We start from the raw sequence: 15,130 nt of genomic DNA, 5'->3' as shown, positions 1-15,130 counted from the left end.
TCTCACCTCAGTACCAAAGCTGGGGTCAGGGCTGGTGCATAGGGGTCGAAGATCATCTGAGCTGGATACTTCTATGACCTGTGGGACTTTTCCACTACTCTCCTCTTCTGTGACTGAGACAGAGGAGGTAACAGTGACAGGAGATTCTGGGACCACCTCGGCACTAGACCTAGAAACCCCCACAAACAAACAATATTATGACAATAACACATGTAAAATGATAAAGACAAAATTCATTTTTAGAAGTTAAATATCTGGTGTTTTAGCAATGTTGGATTAAATAATAAGACATTATATTATGCCAAATACATATTCTATTAAACTAATATTAAAGGGATAGTTCACCCAAAAATTTAAATTCTCTCATTATTTTCTCACCCTCATGTCAACTCTTATTTCTTCTGCTGAACATAAACTAAGACTGTTAGAAGATTGTTAGAATAATATCTCAGTTCTGTAGGCCCTTACAATGCAAGTTAATGGTGGCCAGAACTTTGAAGGTCCAAAATGCATATAAATGCAGCATAAAAGTAATCCATTCAACTCCAGTGGTTAAATCCATGTCTTCAGCAGCGATATGATAGGTGTGGGTGAGAAACAGATCAATATTTAAGTCTTTTTCACTATAAATCTCCAATTTCACTTTCACATTCTTCTTTTGTTTTTGGCAATTCACATTCTCTGTGCCTATCGCCACCTACTGGGAGTGAGGAGAATTTAAAGTAAAAAAAGGACTTAAATATTGATCTGTTTCTCACCCACACCTATCATTTAACTTCTGAAGACTTGGATTAAACCACTGGAGTCATATGGATTACTTTTATGCTGCCTTTATATACTTTCTGTAGCTTCAAAGTTTTGGTCACCATTCACTTGCAATGTATTGACCTACAGAGCTGAGATATTCTTCTAAAAATCTTCTTTTGTGTTCAGCAGAAGAAAGTCATACACATCTGTGATGGCATGAGGGTGAGTAAATGATGAGAGAATTTTCATTTTTGGGTGAACTATCCCTTTAAATATTATTTTAATATGCTATTTATTAGACATTGGTTATGGTTTTGATAAGACTTGTTTGGATGAATATGCAAGAGCTTTGTAGAATGTGAAATTCAAATAATCTCCTCTCACTTCTGCTCTTTCTCCACCTCTTGTTGTCTTGTGATGATGGATGATTCTGGATGTTTAGACTGTTCATCCTGCTCTACAGAACTCTCTGTCACTTTAGGGCAAAGAATCTGCAACAACAAAAAAATAATAATAACATTGCATTAAATGAGTACCCCATACTAAAAATAAAAATTCTGTCATCATCAACTAATCTTCTACTCCAATCAACCATTTTGTCACAAAAGTAGATCTTATGCAGAATGTCCAAGCTGCTCTTTTCCATACAATGAAAGTAGATGGTGACCAAGGGCTGTAGGGCTGTTAAGCTCCAAAAAGGATGAAAAAGCACCACTAATAAACCATAAAAGTTGTCCATACCATTTATGCACGATTTTTTCAAGCCATATGGTAGCTTTGTGTGAATAAAAGAATGAAATTTAAATCTCTATTCATTGAAAAAATTGCCTTGATCTAGCTCTCAAATATCACAGCAACAAATAGAAGTGAACTGTGAGTACCCGGATGATGCACTTCTTCAACCATCAAAACGGAGTGTGGAATGTTACACACTTCATGCACTCAGCGCTCGCAGCTTGCCGTACGTAGTGGAATGGGGGAGTTATCTGGCTGCATTGCTGGTCTGACAAAACAATTGTAAATAGTGCAGAATGTTGCAACTAGCGCAACTTGAGTGAAAACTGTGTAAATATGTATGTTGTTTGAGATACAAGTGTTGAAATAAGGCTGGCTAATGCACTAAAGCTAGCAGCAACACATTGTATGCATTTGAAACGTCACTTCTGACAGCTGTTAAACGGCAAATGCTCCTGTATAGTAAAAAAAACAATAAGTGTTTCATTTGGGACGATACTACACTTTGAAAACTCATACACTACTTTGATGAGTGCATAGTGTATATTGTAAGTGCATAGTGTAAAGTGTGTAATTTGGGAAACAGCACTGAAATACAGCACACAAGTCGTATGCTTGGCAGCAACAGTTACCATTCACTTTCACTGTATGCAATAAGAGCAGCCTGCACATTCTGCCAGCTAACTCCTTTTTTTTTTTGTTCCACCCCTAAAAAAAGAAAGTATGTATATTTACCTTCAGTTGAGCTCTGAGCAGAATCTGACTCTGAGGTGAAGCTCCTTCCAGATTGAGCCACTGATCCAGTAGTAGATCTGGCTCAGAGAGCAGCTCTTTGACTGGAATCACCACAGATCCTATAGAGAAATCCCAACTGTGGGACAACTAGACAGAAGTGAATGAGGTAGTGAGGCCAGACAGTAAAATAAAACAGATTGATGTGTACTGTATATGGACAGAAAGTTGAGATGGAGGGAAGAGCAGACGATTCCATTAGAACTGCAATCATTGATTGAAAAAACAAAAAGCGCAAACACAATGTGATCTAGGAAATTGCACTATGATCTAATCCGTTGCAAGTACATCTTTTAGTACTTATAATACTAAAAGTACAAAAGTTCTATAATAGAACAGTTATGTTATTGTTGCATAGTTTATGCACAAACTTTTGCCATTTCTTACCTTCACAACGAGGTCTTCCTTTAATGGGTTTTGAACCAGGAAATGAAATGCCTCGTCCCACTGTGGAGAGCTGGTACAATCACAGACCTATACAGCATAAAGTGTCAGGCAAAGATAATATGACATTTATAAAGTTCTGAATATATGAGCCACGTTCAAAACTGATATCAACTACACTGTAAAAAAATTGTAGTGTGAGTTTACAGTAAATTCCTGGCTACTAGTTGCATTACTTTCACAGTATATTTTACAGTAGTATTTCTACAATTTATTACAAATAAAAGACAACTGTATACTGTGACTTCACAGTGAACAGGACTAATAAAGTACTGTAATGTAGCAATGCTGTGTTGTAGAATCACAATGATCATCTGTATATTTTTTATATACAGTGTCTGTTAATTGTCACCACCAACCAGGGTTGGCTGTGGCTCAGGTGGTAGAGCGGGTTGGCCACTAATCACAGGGTTGGCAGTTAGTTTCCTGGCCCACATGACTCCACATGCCAAAGTGTCCTTGGGCAAGACACCGAACCCCAAGTTGCTCCCAATGGCAGACTAGCACCTTGCATGGCAGCTCTGCCATCATTGGTGTGTGAGTGTGTTTGGAACCACTAAGGTTAAAAAAAGCACTATATAAGTGCAGACCATTTACCATTTGAGATTTGTATGGTGATTGTTGATATTATGCGTGCCTGATTGGCAAGTCATGATAAAAAGTTCATGAGCGATAAAACCAACCATATTATAGCCTAGCTTTGCAAACATCCCTTCCTTATTGTTAATTTAAAATTATACTATTTATTTACTTTCAAATGCATCATATGGTGTAGTTTACACACCATGGGCCGACATAAAGTAAAGCACTAAATTTACTATTTTCTCCATACCTTACTGTACAAAAAAAAAAATAGTGTTCTTAAACACAATTGCACCAACTGGGAGAAATTTAATTAGAAATAAATAAGATAAGGTCCCATCCAAAGGGAACACTAAACTGTCAGAGAGCAAGAGTGAGACAAAGAGACACGTGGGCAGAGACGGGCAACCAACAGATACACGTGACAGGACCATCTAGGCAGAGAAAGTGAGGTAAGTTACTTCACACCAAAAAGCTTTCTATAATGGTAACACACAACAGTCACTACAGACTACATTCAACTACATTCAGCAAAGCACATGACACATGAGGGGATTAAAATAGGCAGAAACAAACAAGGGACAGGTGCCTTTCACCAGCTGAAAGTTGGCACGATCAGTGCTCCCATGGAAACAATCAGGGTTTCCATGGAAATGCTGATTCCGCATGCCAGCGGCACCTGAAACACATGAGGGAGAAAACGTCAACACAATTAGACCAAAACAAACAGAACATGGAGCATGAGTGTCCGGATCCCGACACAGACCGAAACCAAACCATACAGGAAGTCAGGATCCAGACACCATGCTCCGGACATGAAACAAGACTGATCGAAGAGCGCACAGCGGTAACTCACAACCGGACCCGTGCGCTCACACAAAGAATGTACACGAAACACAAGACATGGGATGATGATGCCATGGTCCTGTCAGACAAAACCCCAACCTGACAGAGTGGCAGGACTGTGACATTATGCCTTGTGGCGTCCCAAATGAAAACAAACAAAAAACAAGACAAACAAAATGAGCTCTAACAAAGGACAGAAAACACAACAGAAAGGGAGGGAAATCAGGGAGGGAGTTTAAGGAAAGGGGCGTGGTCCGGAGGCCTGGGAGGCGGCCTCAGGGCAGAGGGGACAGAGTACACGGCGGTGGCCACTGGACAGGGGTTGAAGTACTGGGCGGCGGCCGCTGGACAGGGGTCAGGCGGGAGCGGCTCAGGGGCGGAACTGTGGAAGGATCAGTGGGCAGAGCCATGGTAAGCTCAGATGTGGGCACTGGTCGCAGCAGGGGAACGGCTTCTATGGCTGTGAGCACAGACAGCTGCAACTGGGGAGCAGCCTCTCTGGCCATGGGCACCGACAGAGACTGGGGAATGGCCTCTGTGGACATGAGCACTGGCAGCTGCAACTGGGGAGAGGCCTCACTGGCTGTGAGCACAGGTTGTGACAGGGGAACAGCTTCCGTGGCTGTGAGCACCATGGAGCATGTGCACCTGCCGTGGAACAGCCTCCGCTGGCATGTGAGTCCCTTCCTTGACCAGTATCCATGGACATGGAGGCCATTACATGCCTCCGTGGCTATGAAGAATGACATGGACTGGGGAACAGGCAGTGAACGGGGAACAACCTCCTTGGTCGTGGGCACTGGCAGGTCAACAGCCTCCGTGGCTGTGATCACAGGTAGTGACAGGGGAACAGCCTCAGAGGCTGAGAGCACAGGCATTGACAGGGGAATGACCTCCATGGTCGTGGGCACTGGCAGTGACAGGGAAACGACCTCCATGGTCGGGAGCACAGGCAGAGAAGGGGAAACAACCTCCGTGGTCACGAGCACAGGCAGGGAAGGGGAAACAACCTCCGTGGTCACGAGCACAGGCAGGGAAGAGGAAACTGCCTCCATGGCCGTGGGCACAGACAGTGACAAGGGAATGACCTCCGTGATTGTGAGCACAGACAGGGAAGGGGAAACGGCCTCCATGGCCGTGAGCACTCACAGCGGCAGGAGAATGGCCTCCATGGCCGTGGACACTGGCAGCAGGGGAATGGCTTCTGTGGACGTAGGGATAGACAGTGTCAAGGGAACGACCACCATGGCCGTGGGCACTGGCAGTGACAGGGAAACGACCTCCGTGGTCGTGAGTACAGACAGGGAATGGGGAAACTGCCTCTGTGGCTGTGGGCACAGACAGTGTCAAGGGAATGACCTCCATAGTCATGGGCACTGGAAGTGACAGGGAAACGACCTCCGTGGTCGTGAGCTTAGGCAGAGGGAAACTGCCTCTGTGGCCGTGGCACAGACAGTGACAAGGGAACGACCTCTGTGGTCGTGAGCACAGATAGGGAAGGGGAAACGGCCTCCGTGGCCATGAACGCTGACAGCGGCAGGAGAATGGCCTCCAAGGCCGTGGACGCTGGCAGCAGCAGGGAAACGGCCTCCATTGCCGTGGATGCTGACAGTGGCAGGGAAATGGCCTCCGTGGCCGTGGACACTGGCAAGGGAAGGGACTCCATGGCAGTGGATGCTGGCAGCAGCAGGGGAACAGTCTTCATGGTCATGGACGCTAACAGTGGCAGGGAAACGGCCTCCATGGCCGTGGACATTGTTAGCCTGTTGGGGAACGGCCTCCATGGCTGTGGATGCTGGCAGCGACTGAGGAGCAGGCGCCTGGCTCCTCGTCCTGGCGGTGACAGGTTCGCCAAACTGGACAATCGGACCTTGCCACTTGGAGACCACATCGACATCCATAACGTTCCCTTCAGCTCTGGAATCCCCCAATGCGGAAACAGCGTGACTGGCTGATCCACTCTGCAGCAGGGCCTGATCGAACACTCGGCAGAGCTCCGTGGCGAATGCTAGGAATGATGTGCAACAGGGAAGTCCGTTGTCCCACATGCCGGTTCCCCAAACAGCGGCCTACAAGAAGTACACGGAGCATTGTTTAAGGAAGGTGCAACAAGTGTCCGCCTCACCTGAGAACGGGGCTGGAGGATTAGGGCAGGGCTCAATGCGTCCAGAAATGTGGGGAATCGCTAGAGCCGGTGAGGGTGCTTTCTGGGTGAAGCCGGTATCGGGAGACTGGCGGAGTTGTTGGATGACTGAGGTGAGCTCAGCGAGCTGTGTAGATTTGATCCTGCTGACGTCCCAGTAAAGCTCCCTGATGAGACAGGGTGGAGCGAAGAGTAGATTCCTCCGCTGGGTCCATCATGGCTGGATTGTTCTGACACAAAGCGAAAGCGAGACAAAGAGACCCAAGAGCAGAAGAACAGTTAAAAGGATTTATTTACAGTTCAAAATAATAACTGCAGCAGAGTAATGAGGAATCCTCCATGATGAGCGCTCCCGCAGGTGATCGCATGTGCCGTGACGGCGAGGAGCAGAGCCGCGAAGAAACCTCCGCTGAAGAGCAGTTGACACGCAGCAAACTGGAAGGCAACCACACTCCCGACACGCGGGCAGAGACGAGGAATCCTCCATTGAAGATTCGTGAGCTTAGAGAACACGCGCACAGCAAACTGGAAGGCAAACTCACACGACACATGGGCAGAGACAGGCAACCAAACAGATAACATTCAACTACATTCAGCAAAGAACATGACACACAAGGGGATTAAAATAGGCACGAAAAAACAAGCTGGACCCGTGCGCTCAACACAAAGACAGGACACGAAACATAAGACAGAACATGGGGCGATGATGTCATGGTCCTGTCAGACAAAAACCCAACACGACAACCATAATGGTGACTTCAAACAAAATACTATTTTCACATAATGACATTTCAAATGTCTTTTTTCACATTAATTTGTGTGACAGAACATGACCTAGCCTGCATTGATTTTACAGTAAAATATTGAAAACAGTACATAATTGTAAGAAATTACTGTTAAATCTTGTCAAATCCTGGCAATTTTTTACAGTGTATATTAATGTGGCAAGTTGTTACTGTGCTTGGCATTCAGAAAGTGAAAGTGGAGATTTATAGTAAAAAAGGACTTAAATAGTGATCTGTTTCTCACTCAAAGTGATTGCATAGCTTCAGAAGACATTTAATAAACCACTGGAGTCTTATTAATTAATTTTATGCTGCCTTTATATGATTTTTGGAGCTTAAAAGGTTTGGTTACCATTTACTTGCAATGTATGAACCTACAGAGCTGAAATATTCTTCTAAAAATCTTAATTTGTGTTCACCAGAAGAAAGAAAGTCATACACAACTGGGATGGCATCAGGGTGAGTAAATGATGAGATAATTTTAATTTTTGGGTGAGCTATCCCTTTAATAAATCATGTCAGTTGTAACAAACAATAATGCACAGTGCATTTTAGTGCAATTTTAGAGTTACCCACTGTGGTTCTGTGAGATGTTCCTCTTAAAATCAGCTCAGCTCCAACTTTCGGTTCCTTGCCACTTTTCTTTAGCTAAATAAACAGAGAAAATACAGTTAATTAATTGTTTACTTGACATTTCAAAGAGCACTGTGGTCAAATTTTAGATAATAAAATCACATTCTGTGGCATGCTCTGGATTTGTCATCGATATGTGGTTGGTTAACAACTTGAGTTTTATTTCATTATGTCCTTATCGGAGAAACGTGAGAATATGATAAATTGTTTCAGAGAGATTTGTGAATAAACTTTTAAAATTCTGCATAACAATAGAACATGTTACTGTCTATTAAGACATTTCATGCAACTCCACAGTAAAATGATTAATTACTTATTGCTCTTTTTAGAGCTCAGAAGTTCTCAAGTATGTTTCATTGAAATATCTACTTTGTCTGAGATGTTTTTGCCCCCCCCAATATTCTTTAGGAGAAACACAAATAGAAACAATTGTTGACATAAAGTAATATATATAATATATGTGAAAAGAATAGCTCAGATCTTGATTTTTGACGAATTTAATGAGTTCATATTGAAATCTCTGACTTTTGGTTGTAGATTTGGTATTTTGGGAAATCTGAGGCCAGTTTGAGGCATTGTTGATAAAAAATGAGAAGCACTGTAGTCTCTATTTTCTGTCAATTTAATCTCATTGCTGTTTAGTAGAAATAATTGAGATATTACATAGACTGCATTTGTGTAATACCAATGTAGTACTCACAGGGAGTTCATGGGCACGCTCAACGTACACAAACAACAGAGCGGCAGCTGGCAAAGTCCTGTTCAGAAAAGAGCTCTTTGACTGGTACGACAACACCTGTGAAACAAACCAACTAGTTCACTTCATCAATTCATTTTTCAGCACAGACACAGAATGATCGAGAGAGACAGTTTTGTTCACCTGCTGCAGTTTTTCTGGTTGTGTTACTGTAGGCAGCCATTCCAGAGCCAAATGAACACGACCACGTTTGACATCATTCAGAGAAAACCACTAACACAGACATAAGAGGATATATGGTCACATCACACAATTCATATAAACACATTGTGGAAGTTGATATGTCGTGCCGCTCAAACAAACAGAGCAATTTTTGAGGTGTCACAGAGGAAAACCTACAACTGGCTAACATTAAGATAAATCTTAATCTAGAATCTAGAAGGGAAATGCAATCTGCTTTCCATCTGCCTATGGAGTACTTCCTTTTTTTTATTTCATGCAGCTTATGTTTGTACTTATTAATATCAGAAAACATAAACTCACCTTGTTAATGTACTGAGAGCTGATTATGTCACTTAGATTGATCTTCAGTCTAATAGAAAAACAAAACACCTAAATAATGCAGATGACAAAACAATGCTAAAAGCTATTATGAGACATATTGACCTCAGCAATTATACCTGCCCATAAAGTCATCTTTCATGTCCATGTCCTTATCAAAGACCTCTAGGGTCAACTCCTGACCAGGAAGCGGTGTCAAAACCACCTGAAAAATAAAGCAGGAATAAAGCATATTACATAGTCATACTCTAAAAATTCCATAGCTTAGATGTGGAACTCTTAGACAAAAATGTGGTGATGTCTTGCATATACAGGGGGAATTCACTAAGAATGAATCGCAGCCAGTTAATTCCATGTGTTGTCTGCGCTGATTTACCGCCTGATTCACTAAAGGAATTATTCAGATCAGGCAACGATGCAAACGCACCCCCAAAATCTTTGCTGAACGCACTTTACACAGTGCGATTCTGATCTTGAGGGCTTGCATAGATGCCAGGTTATAATACAAGTTAAACTCAATCGACAGCATTTGTGGCATAATGTTGATTACCACAAAATTGACTTTAGACTCACTTCTCAATTTCTTAAAAAAAAAAAAAGCAAAAATCGAGGTTTCAGTGAGGCACAGACAATGGAAGTGAATGGGGCCAATATTTGGAGGGTTAAAAGGCAGAAATGTGAAGCTTATAATTTATAAAAGTACTTATATTAATTATTCTGTTAAAACTTGTAAATTATTTGAGCTGTAAAGTCATTTATATTGTGATTTTTGTGGTCGTTTTAGGATTTTAGGGCTTACGGCATTACGTCGTCATGGCAACAAAGTTGTAAAACTGGATATAACTACACAGAAAAGGTTAGTAAGTGATTTTATCACACTAAAATCATGTTAATACACAAATTGTTTATGTCTTAAGGCTATACTTTTGAAACAGTGAGTATTTCAACGTTTACGGATTGGTCCCATTCACTTCCATTGTAAGTGTCTCAGTGGAATCCAGATGTTTGCTTTTTTTAAAGAAATCGAAATGTATTTTTGCAGTAGTTGAAATGCTGTCGATTGAGCTTAACTTGTATTGAACCCACAATATTTATTTAATTTAATACTTAAGACTAGGGATGGGATGATGTGGTTATCTTAAAATTCGGTTCGATAAACGATATGAGGTTCACGATTCGATATAATCTCAATTCTATATTATAACACTTAAATGACAAAATATTACAGAAAATGTTCGAGCAAAATCCACATTATAATTTCTCATCCAAATAAAGTTCTTTAATACACAATATAAATGCTCAAAGTTTAAATAAGAGTTGCTCATTCACCTTTCTCTGCAAGAAAAGATCACAAATAAGATTTCAAAAATAGTAGGTTACATTCATGTTGATCAGGTGCAGAACAAGCAATAGAACTGAACAAAACCTGTCCTGAAAATAGTATGTGAATGTGTATATTTATATTTTAATAATTTGTTTGTCATCATTATTACAATCAAAATTTAACTTTGTAAAAATACAAATATTCTATATTATATTAATTATTATATCATGAAATTGTATATTTAATAATGATATGAGCTATCACTGTCTGAAATAATGTGCACAATTTACAAGTAAAAACATTGAGTTTACATTCATGTGTATATGAAACACTAAAATGGTACTGTCACTTTAAGAGATGAACAAGCGCTTCACAGTGTTCCAGTTCAGTGAACATCAACAGCCATCTCTCGGTTTCTTTAGCGCATCCATGCTGTGTGAGATTAAAATTAATATTTCTTTTTACTTTTTTATCTGACTGTAAAGAACAGAAAGGATAATGAGACAGATTATTCAATGAAAGTGGAGTGCGCCTCATCTTTGATGGACACACATTACACGGAGGAAACGATCCGCTTTAATCTCAAGCACTTTTCATCAAAACAGGGCGATTTTCCAGGTATTCCAGTGCTTACATTTCTAAAAGCTAAATTCAAGCACTTTAAGGACCTTGTGTGAACCCAAAAGTGCAGTAGGGGTCAAATCAATCAACAGAGAGATTATGATGTTTGATGGTTTATTTCATTTATGATCAGATGGACAGAAAATAATGCTGCAAATTTCTAAATATCGAGTTATGCCACGATATGGTTCGTAATCTTTTTTGGTTCGTGATATATCGAAATTTTATATATCATCCCATCACTACTTAAGACGCAGCGCTATTTCAGCAATGATTGTGCCTGCTTTAACTAGGTAGATAGTGAATAAGACGCAGGTTCATGCGCTAAAATACCATGCATAAAACTGTTTACTGAATTCATACCACAGTGTTTTGAACAGAATACTAGCGTACTGCTTCTTCATGCCTTATTTATTTTTTTAAGTATGTGATAAAGTATGCAGTATGCACATTTCAACGTTTTCAAACAGTAGTATGCTACATTGTTGTCACATGACCTTATTACAATGCATTTTAAATTCAGTAAATGGTGTCCAATTGTCACCTTGGAAATAAATAATATAATATGATAATACAGGTGCATCTCAATAAATTAGAATGTCGTGGAAAAGTTCATCTATTTCAGTAATTCAACTCAAATTGTGAATCTCGTGTATTAAATAAATTCAGTGCACACAGACTGAAGTAGTTTAAGTCTTTGGTTCTTTTAATTGTGATGATTTTGGCTCACATTTAACAAAAACCCACCAATTCACTATCTCAACAGATTAGAATATGGTGACATGCCAATCAGCTAATCAACTCAAAACACCTGCAAAGATTTCCTGAGCCTTCAAAATGGTCTCTCAGTTTGGTTCACTATCTACACAATCATGGGGAAGACTGCTGATCTGACAGTTGTCCAGAAGACAATCATTGACACCCTTCACAAGGAGGGTAAGCCACAAACATTCATTGCCAAAGAAGCTGGCTGTTCACAGAGTGCTGTATCCAAGCATGTTAACAGAAAGTTGAGTGGAAGGAAAAAGTGTGGAAGAAAAAGATGCACAACCAACCGAGAGAACCGCAGCCTTATGATTGTCAAGCAAAATCAATTCAAGAATTTGGGTGAACTTCACAAGGAATGGACTGAGGCTGGGGTCAAGGCATCAAGAGCCACCACACACAGACGTGTCAAGGAATTTGGCTACAGTTGTCGTATTCCTCTTGTTAAGCCACTCCTGAACCACAGACAACGTCAGAGGCGTCTTACCTGGGCTAAGGAGAAGAAGAACTGGACTGTTGCCCAATGGTCCAAAGTCCTCTTTTCAGATGAGAGCAAGTTTTGTATTTCATTTGGAAACCAAGGTCCTAGAGTCTGGAGGAAGGGTGGAGAAGCTCATAGCCCAAGTTGCTTGAAGTCCAGTGTTAAGTTTCCACAGTCTGTGATGATTTGGGGTGCAATGTCATCTGCTGGTGTTGGTCCATTGTGTTTTTTGAAAACCAAAGTCACTGCACCCGTTTACCAAGAAATTTTGGAGCACTTCATGCTTCCTTCTGCTGACCAGCTTTTTAAAGATGCTGATTTCATTTTCCAGCAGGATTTGGCACCTGCCCACACTGCCAAAAGCACCAAAAGTTGGTTGAATGACCATGGTGTTGGTGTGCTTGACTGGCCAGCAAACTCACCAGACCTGAACCCCATAGAGAATCTATGGTATGGTATTGTCAAGAGGAAAATGAGAAACAAGAGACCAAAAAATGCAGATGAGCTGAAGGCCACTGTCAAAGAAACCTGGGCTTCCATACCACCTCAGCAGTGCCACAAACTGATCACCTCCATGCCACGCCGAATTGAGGCAGTAATTAAAGCAAAAGGAGCCCCTACCAAGTATTGAGTACATATACAGTAAATGAACATACTTTCCAGAAGGCCAACAATTCACTAAAAATGTTTTTTTTATTGGTCTTATGATGTATTCTAATTTGTTGAGAGAGTGAATTGGTGGGTTTTTGTTAAATGTGAGCCAAAATCATCACAATTAAAAGAACCAAAGACATAAACTACTTCAGTCTGTGTGCATTTAATTTATTTAATACACGAGTTTCACAATTTGAGTTGAATTACTGAAATAAATGAACTTTTCCATGACATTCTAATTTATTGAGAAGCACCTGTACAATATATCTAAGCTTGCAGGTTTAGAACTACATTTCCAAACATTCCTACCTCGTACATCTCGTTCCAGGTGGGGTTTAGATTTTCCTTGATCACATTACTCTTAAAGGTTTCACCTCCAATCTGGATCTTGACATAGGGATCACTCTTTCCCTTCACCATTCCACCCACCAAGTTGTCCTTAGCAACCAGATCCTGAGCCTCCACAAGGTGGACACGCAGCACCCCCTACAGGAAAAACAGGGCATACGGGTTTGCAACAACATGAGGGTGAGTAAACTATGACAGAATTTTCAATTTTGGGTGAACTATCCCTTTAATGGTATAAAGAGACATTGATGTGCATACCTCAGTGGCAAAGCTAGGATGGGGCGAGGTCTTCTGCGGGCGTGAGGCAGAACTTTTTGAAAGAGGGTCACTGGAAAGAAGATGGGAAGCAACAGCGTCTTCATCCAACCAGAGCACCTGTAAGAGATGAAATGAACACATAAACTGACTAACAGAAAGTCCATATCCAAATATAAAGAGTATGAAATCTAAATCTAATGTATGTAATGCATTGGGTACACCATCGTGTGACTGACTCATTTACCCTGAGCACTGTGTTGATGTGGATGCGGCTCTCTGGGCCAGAGTTGTCCAGATTAAAGCACTGATCTAGAGTCAGATCAGGACAAGACAGAAGACGAGAAACAGGGATGGACAGATTTCCCAAAACCTGAACACGATCATTATCCTTCACCTGAGAGACAGAGAAGGAGAGATTAAGTCAATAGAAACGTAACTTAAGTAGAACCAAATGAAGCCAACTCAAATCACGTTTTTGAATATATAATATAGGACACTTTATAATAAGGTTCTATTTGTTAACATAAGTATATACATTAGGTATAATGAACTAACAAAGGACTAGCAAATCCATTGTCACTTTACTGTACGTTGATAAAGCACAAAAAATTGCCACTCTGTTAATCTCAAAAACACTGTAAAGATTATTTTGTGGTGAAGTAAATAGTACTTTCTACAATGAATATTTTAGTTTCAGAGTGAACTTGAAAATATTAAGTTCTACTTTTGTATTCGATTCAAACATGTAAAAATGTATGCTATTATTTATGATTGTTATCTTTACAATGCGTCATCGTGTATGAATCCTAAAGAAGAAAACCTTGTCATTTTAATTCGCTAATTTGAGTAAATTTCACAGGTAAATAAAATAAGCAAATTTTACTTAACTTTTTGAAGCTAGTGTTCCCAGCATGCACCGAGCTTGAATAATTAATGAGCTTGCACGGTTTCACTCTTTGCAAGTTGATTTAAGCCGTTTTTATAGATGATTTTGTTGTTACATTTGCTAGCTTCTTGTTTTATGAAGTCTGAAGTTCATTTTCTACTCAAAATTATGCGTTCATGATAAAATAAATTATCTGTTGATTGTTACCGTCATCGTGTTTTGTGCGCCAAGTGTTCAGGTCTAATAGACTACATAGCATGCATTAAACTTCACTGTGGAAGACTTCCGTGTGTCATGTGGTACATGTTTAAGTATGCTGAAAAAGCTTTGCAATTCTAGTACATTTTTAAAAGAAAGGCTTAAGTAAAATGTACAAAGAGTGAGTACAATTTACTTGAAACAGAGTCCTTCTCTTCAAAAAAAAAAAAAAAAAAAAAAAGCAAAAATCTGAGTTGCATTGAGGCACTTACAATGGAAGTCAATGGGGCCAATCTGTAAATGTTAAAATACTCACTGTTTCAAATGTATAGCTACAAGACATAAACAATTTATATCTAATTATATTTAACATAAAAAGTTATATCTAATTTTACAACTTTACAACGATGTAATGTCAACAAACCTTAAAACGCTAAAATGACTGTAAATATTACGATTTAAACAACTTTACAGCTCAAATAATACATGAGTTTTAACAGAATAATTAATGTAATTGCTTTTATAAAATTATGAGCTTCACATTTCTGCCTTTAAACCCTCCAAACATTGGAGTGCCTCACTGTAAGCTTGATTTTTGCTTTTTTTTAAGAAAAGGATGTTTGAGTCGAA

General features: G+C 40.2%; 1 protein-coding gene across 4 annotated transcripts in view; it reads right to left on the bottom strand.

Moving 5' to 3' along the window:
* Positions 1-15,130, bottom strand: part of LOC127446426 (uncharacterized) — an 84,987-nt gene that overhangs the window by 42,268 nt on the left and 27,589 nt on the right. For all 4 annotated transcript variants that reach the window (XM_051707324.1, XM_051707326.1, XM_051707325.1 and 1 more), the window contains exons 16-27: positions 13,661-13,810; positions 13,417-13,533; positions 13,120-13,296; positions 9,085-9,170; positions 8,948-8,996; positions 8,588-8,677; positions 8,408-8,503; positions 7,651-7,722; positions 2,662-2,748; positions 2,218-2,364; positions 1,132-1,238; positions 7-169 (exon numbers count right to left, since the gene is read on the bottom strand). In XM_051707324.1, the coding sequence (XP_051563284.1) occupies positions 7-169; positions 1,132-1,238; positions 2,218-2,364; positions 2,662-2,748; positions 7,651-7,722; positions 8,408-8,503; positions 8,588-8,677; positions 8,948-8,996; positions 9,085-9,170; positions 13,120-13,296; positions 13,417-13,533; positions 13,661-13,810 (1,341 nt within the window). The remainder of the gene's footprint in view (positions 1-6; positions 170-1,131; positions 1,239-2,217; positions 2,365-2,661; positions 2,749-7,650; positions 7,723-8,407; positions 8,504-8,587; positions 8,678-8,947; positions 8,997-9,084; positions 9,171-13,119; positions 13,297-13,416; positions 13,534-13,660; positions 13,811-15,130) is intronic.

This window comes from Myxocyprinus asiaticus, chromosome 9, assembly GCF_019703515.2.
Source record: "Myxocyprinus asiaticus isolate MX2 ecotype Aquarium Trade chromosome 9, UBuf_Myxa_2, whole genome shotgun sequence".
Lineage (NCBI taxonomy): Eukaryota > Metazoa > Chordata > Actinopteri > Cypriniformes > Catostomidae > Myxocyprinus > Myxocyprinus asiaticus.
This window is presented reverse-complemented; position numbering and strand designations above follow the sequence as displayed.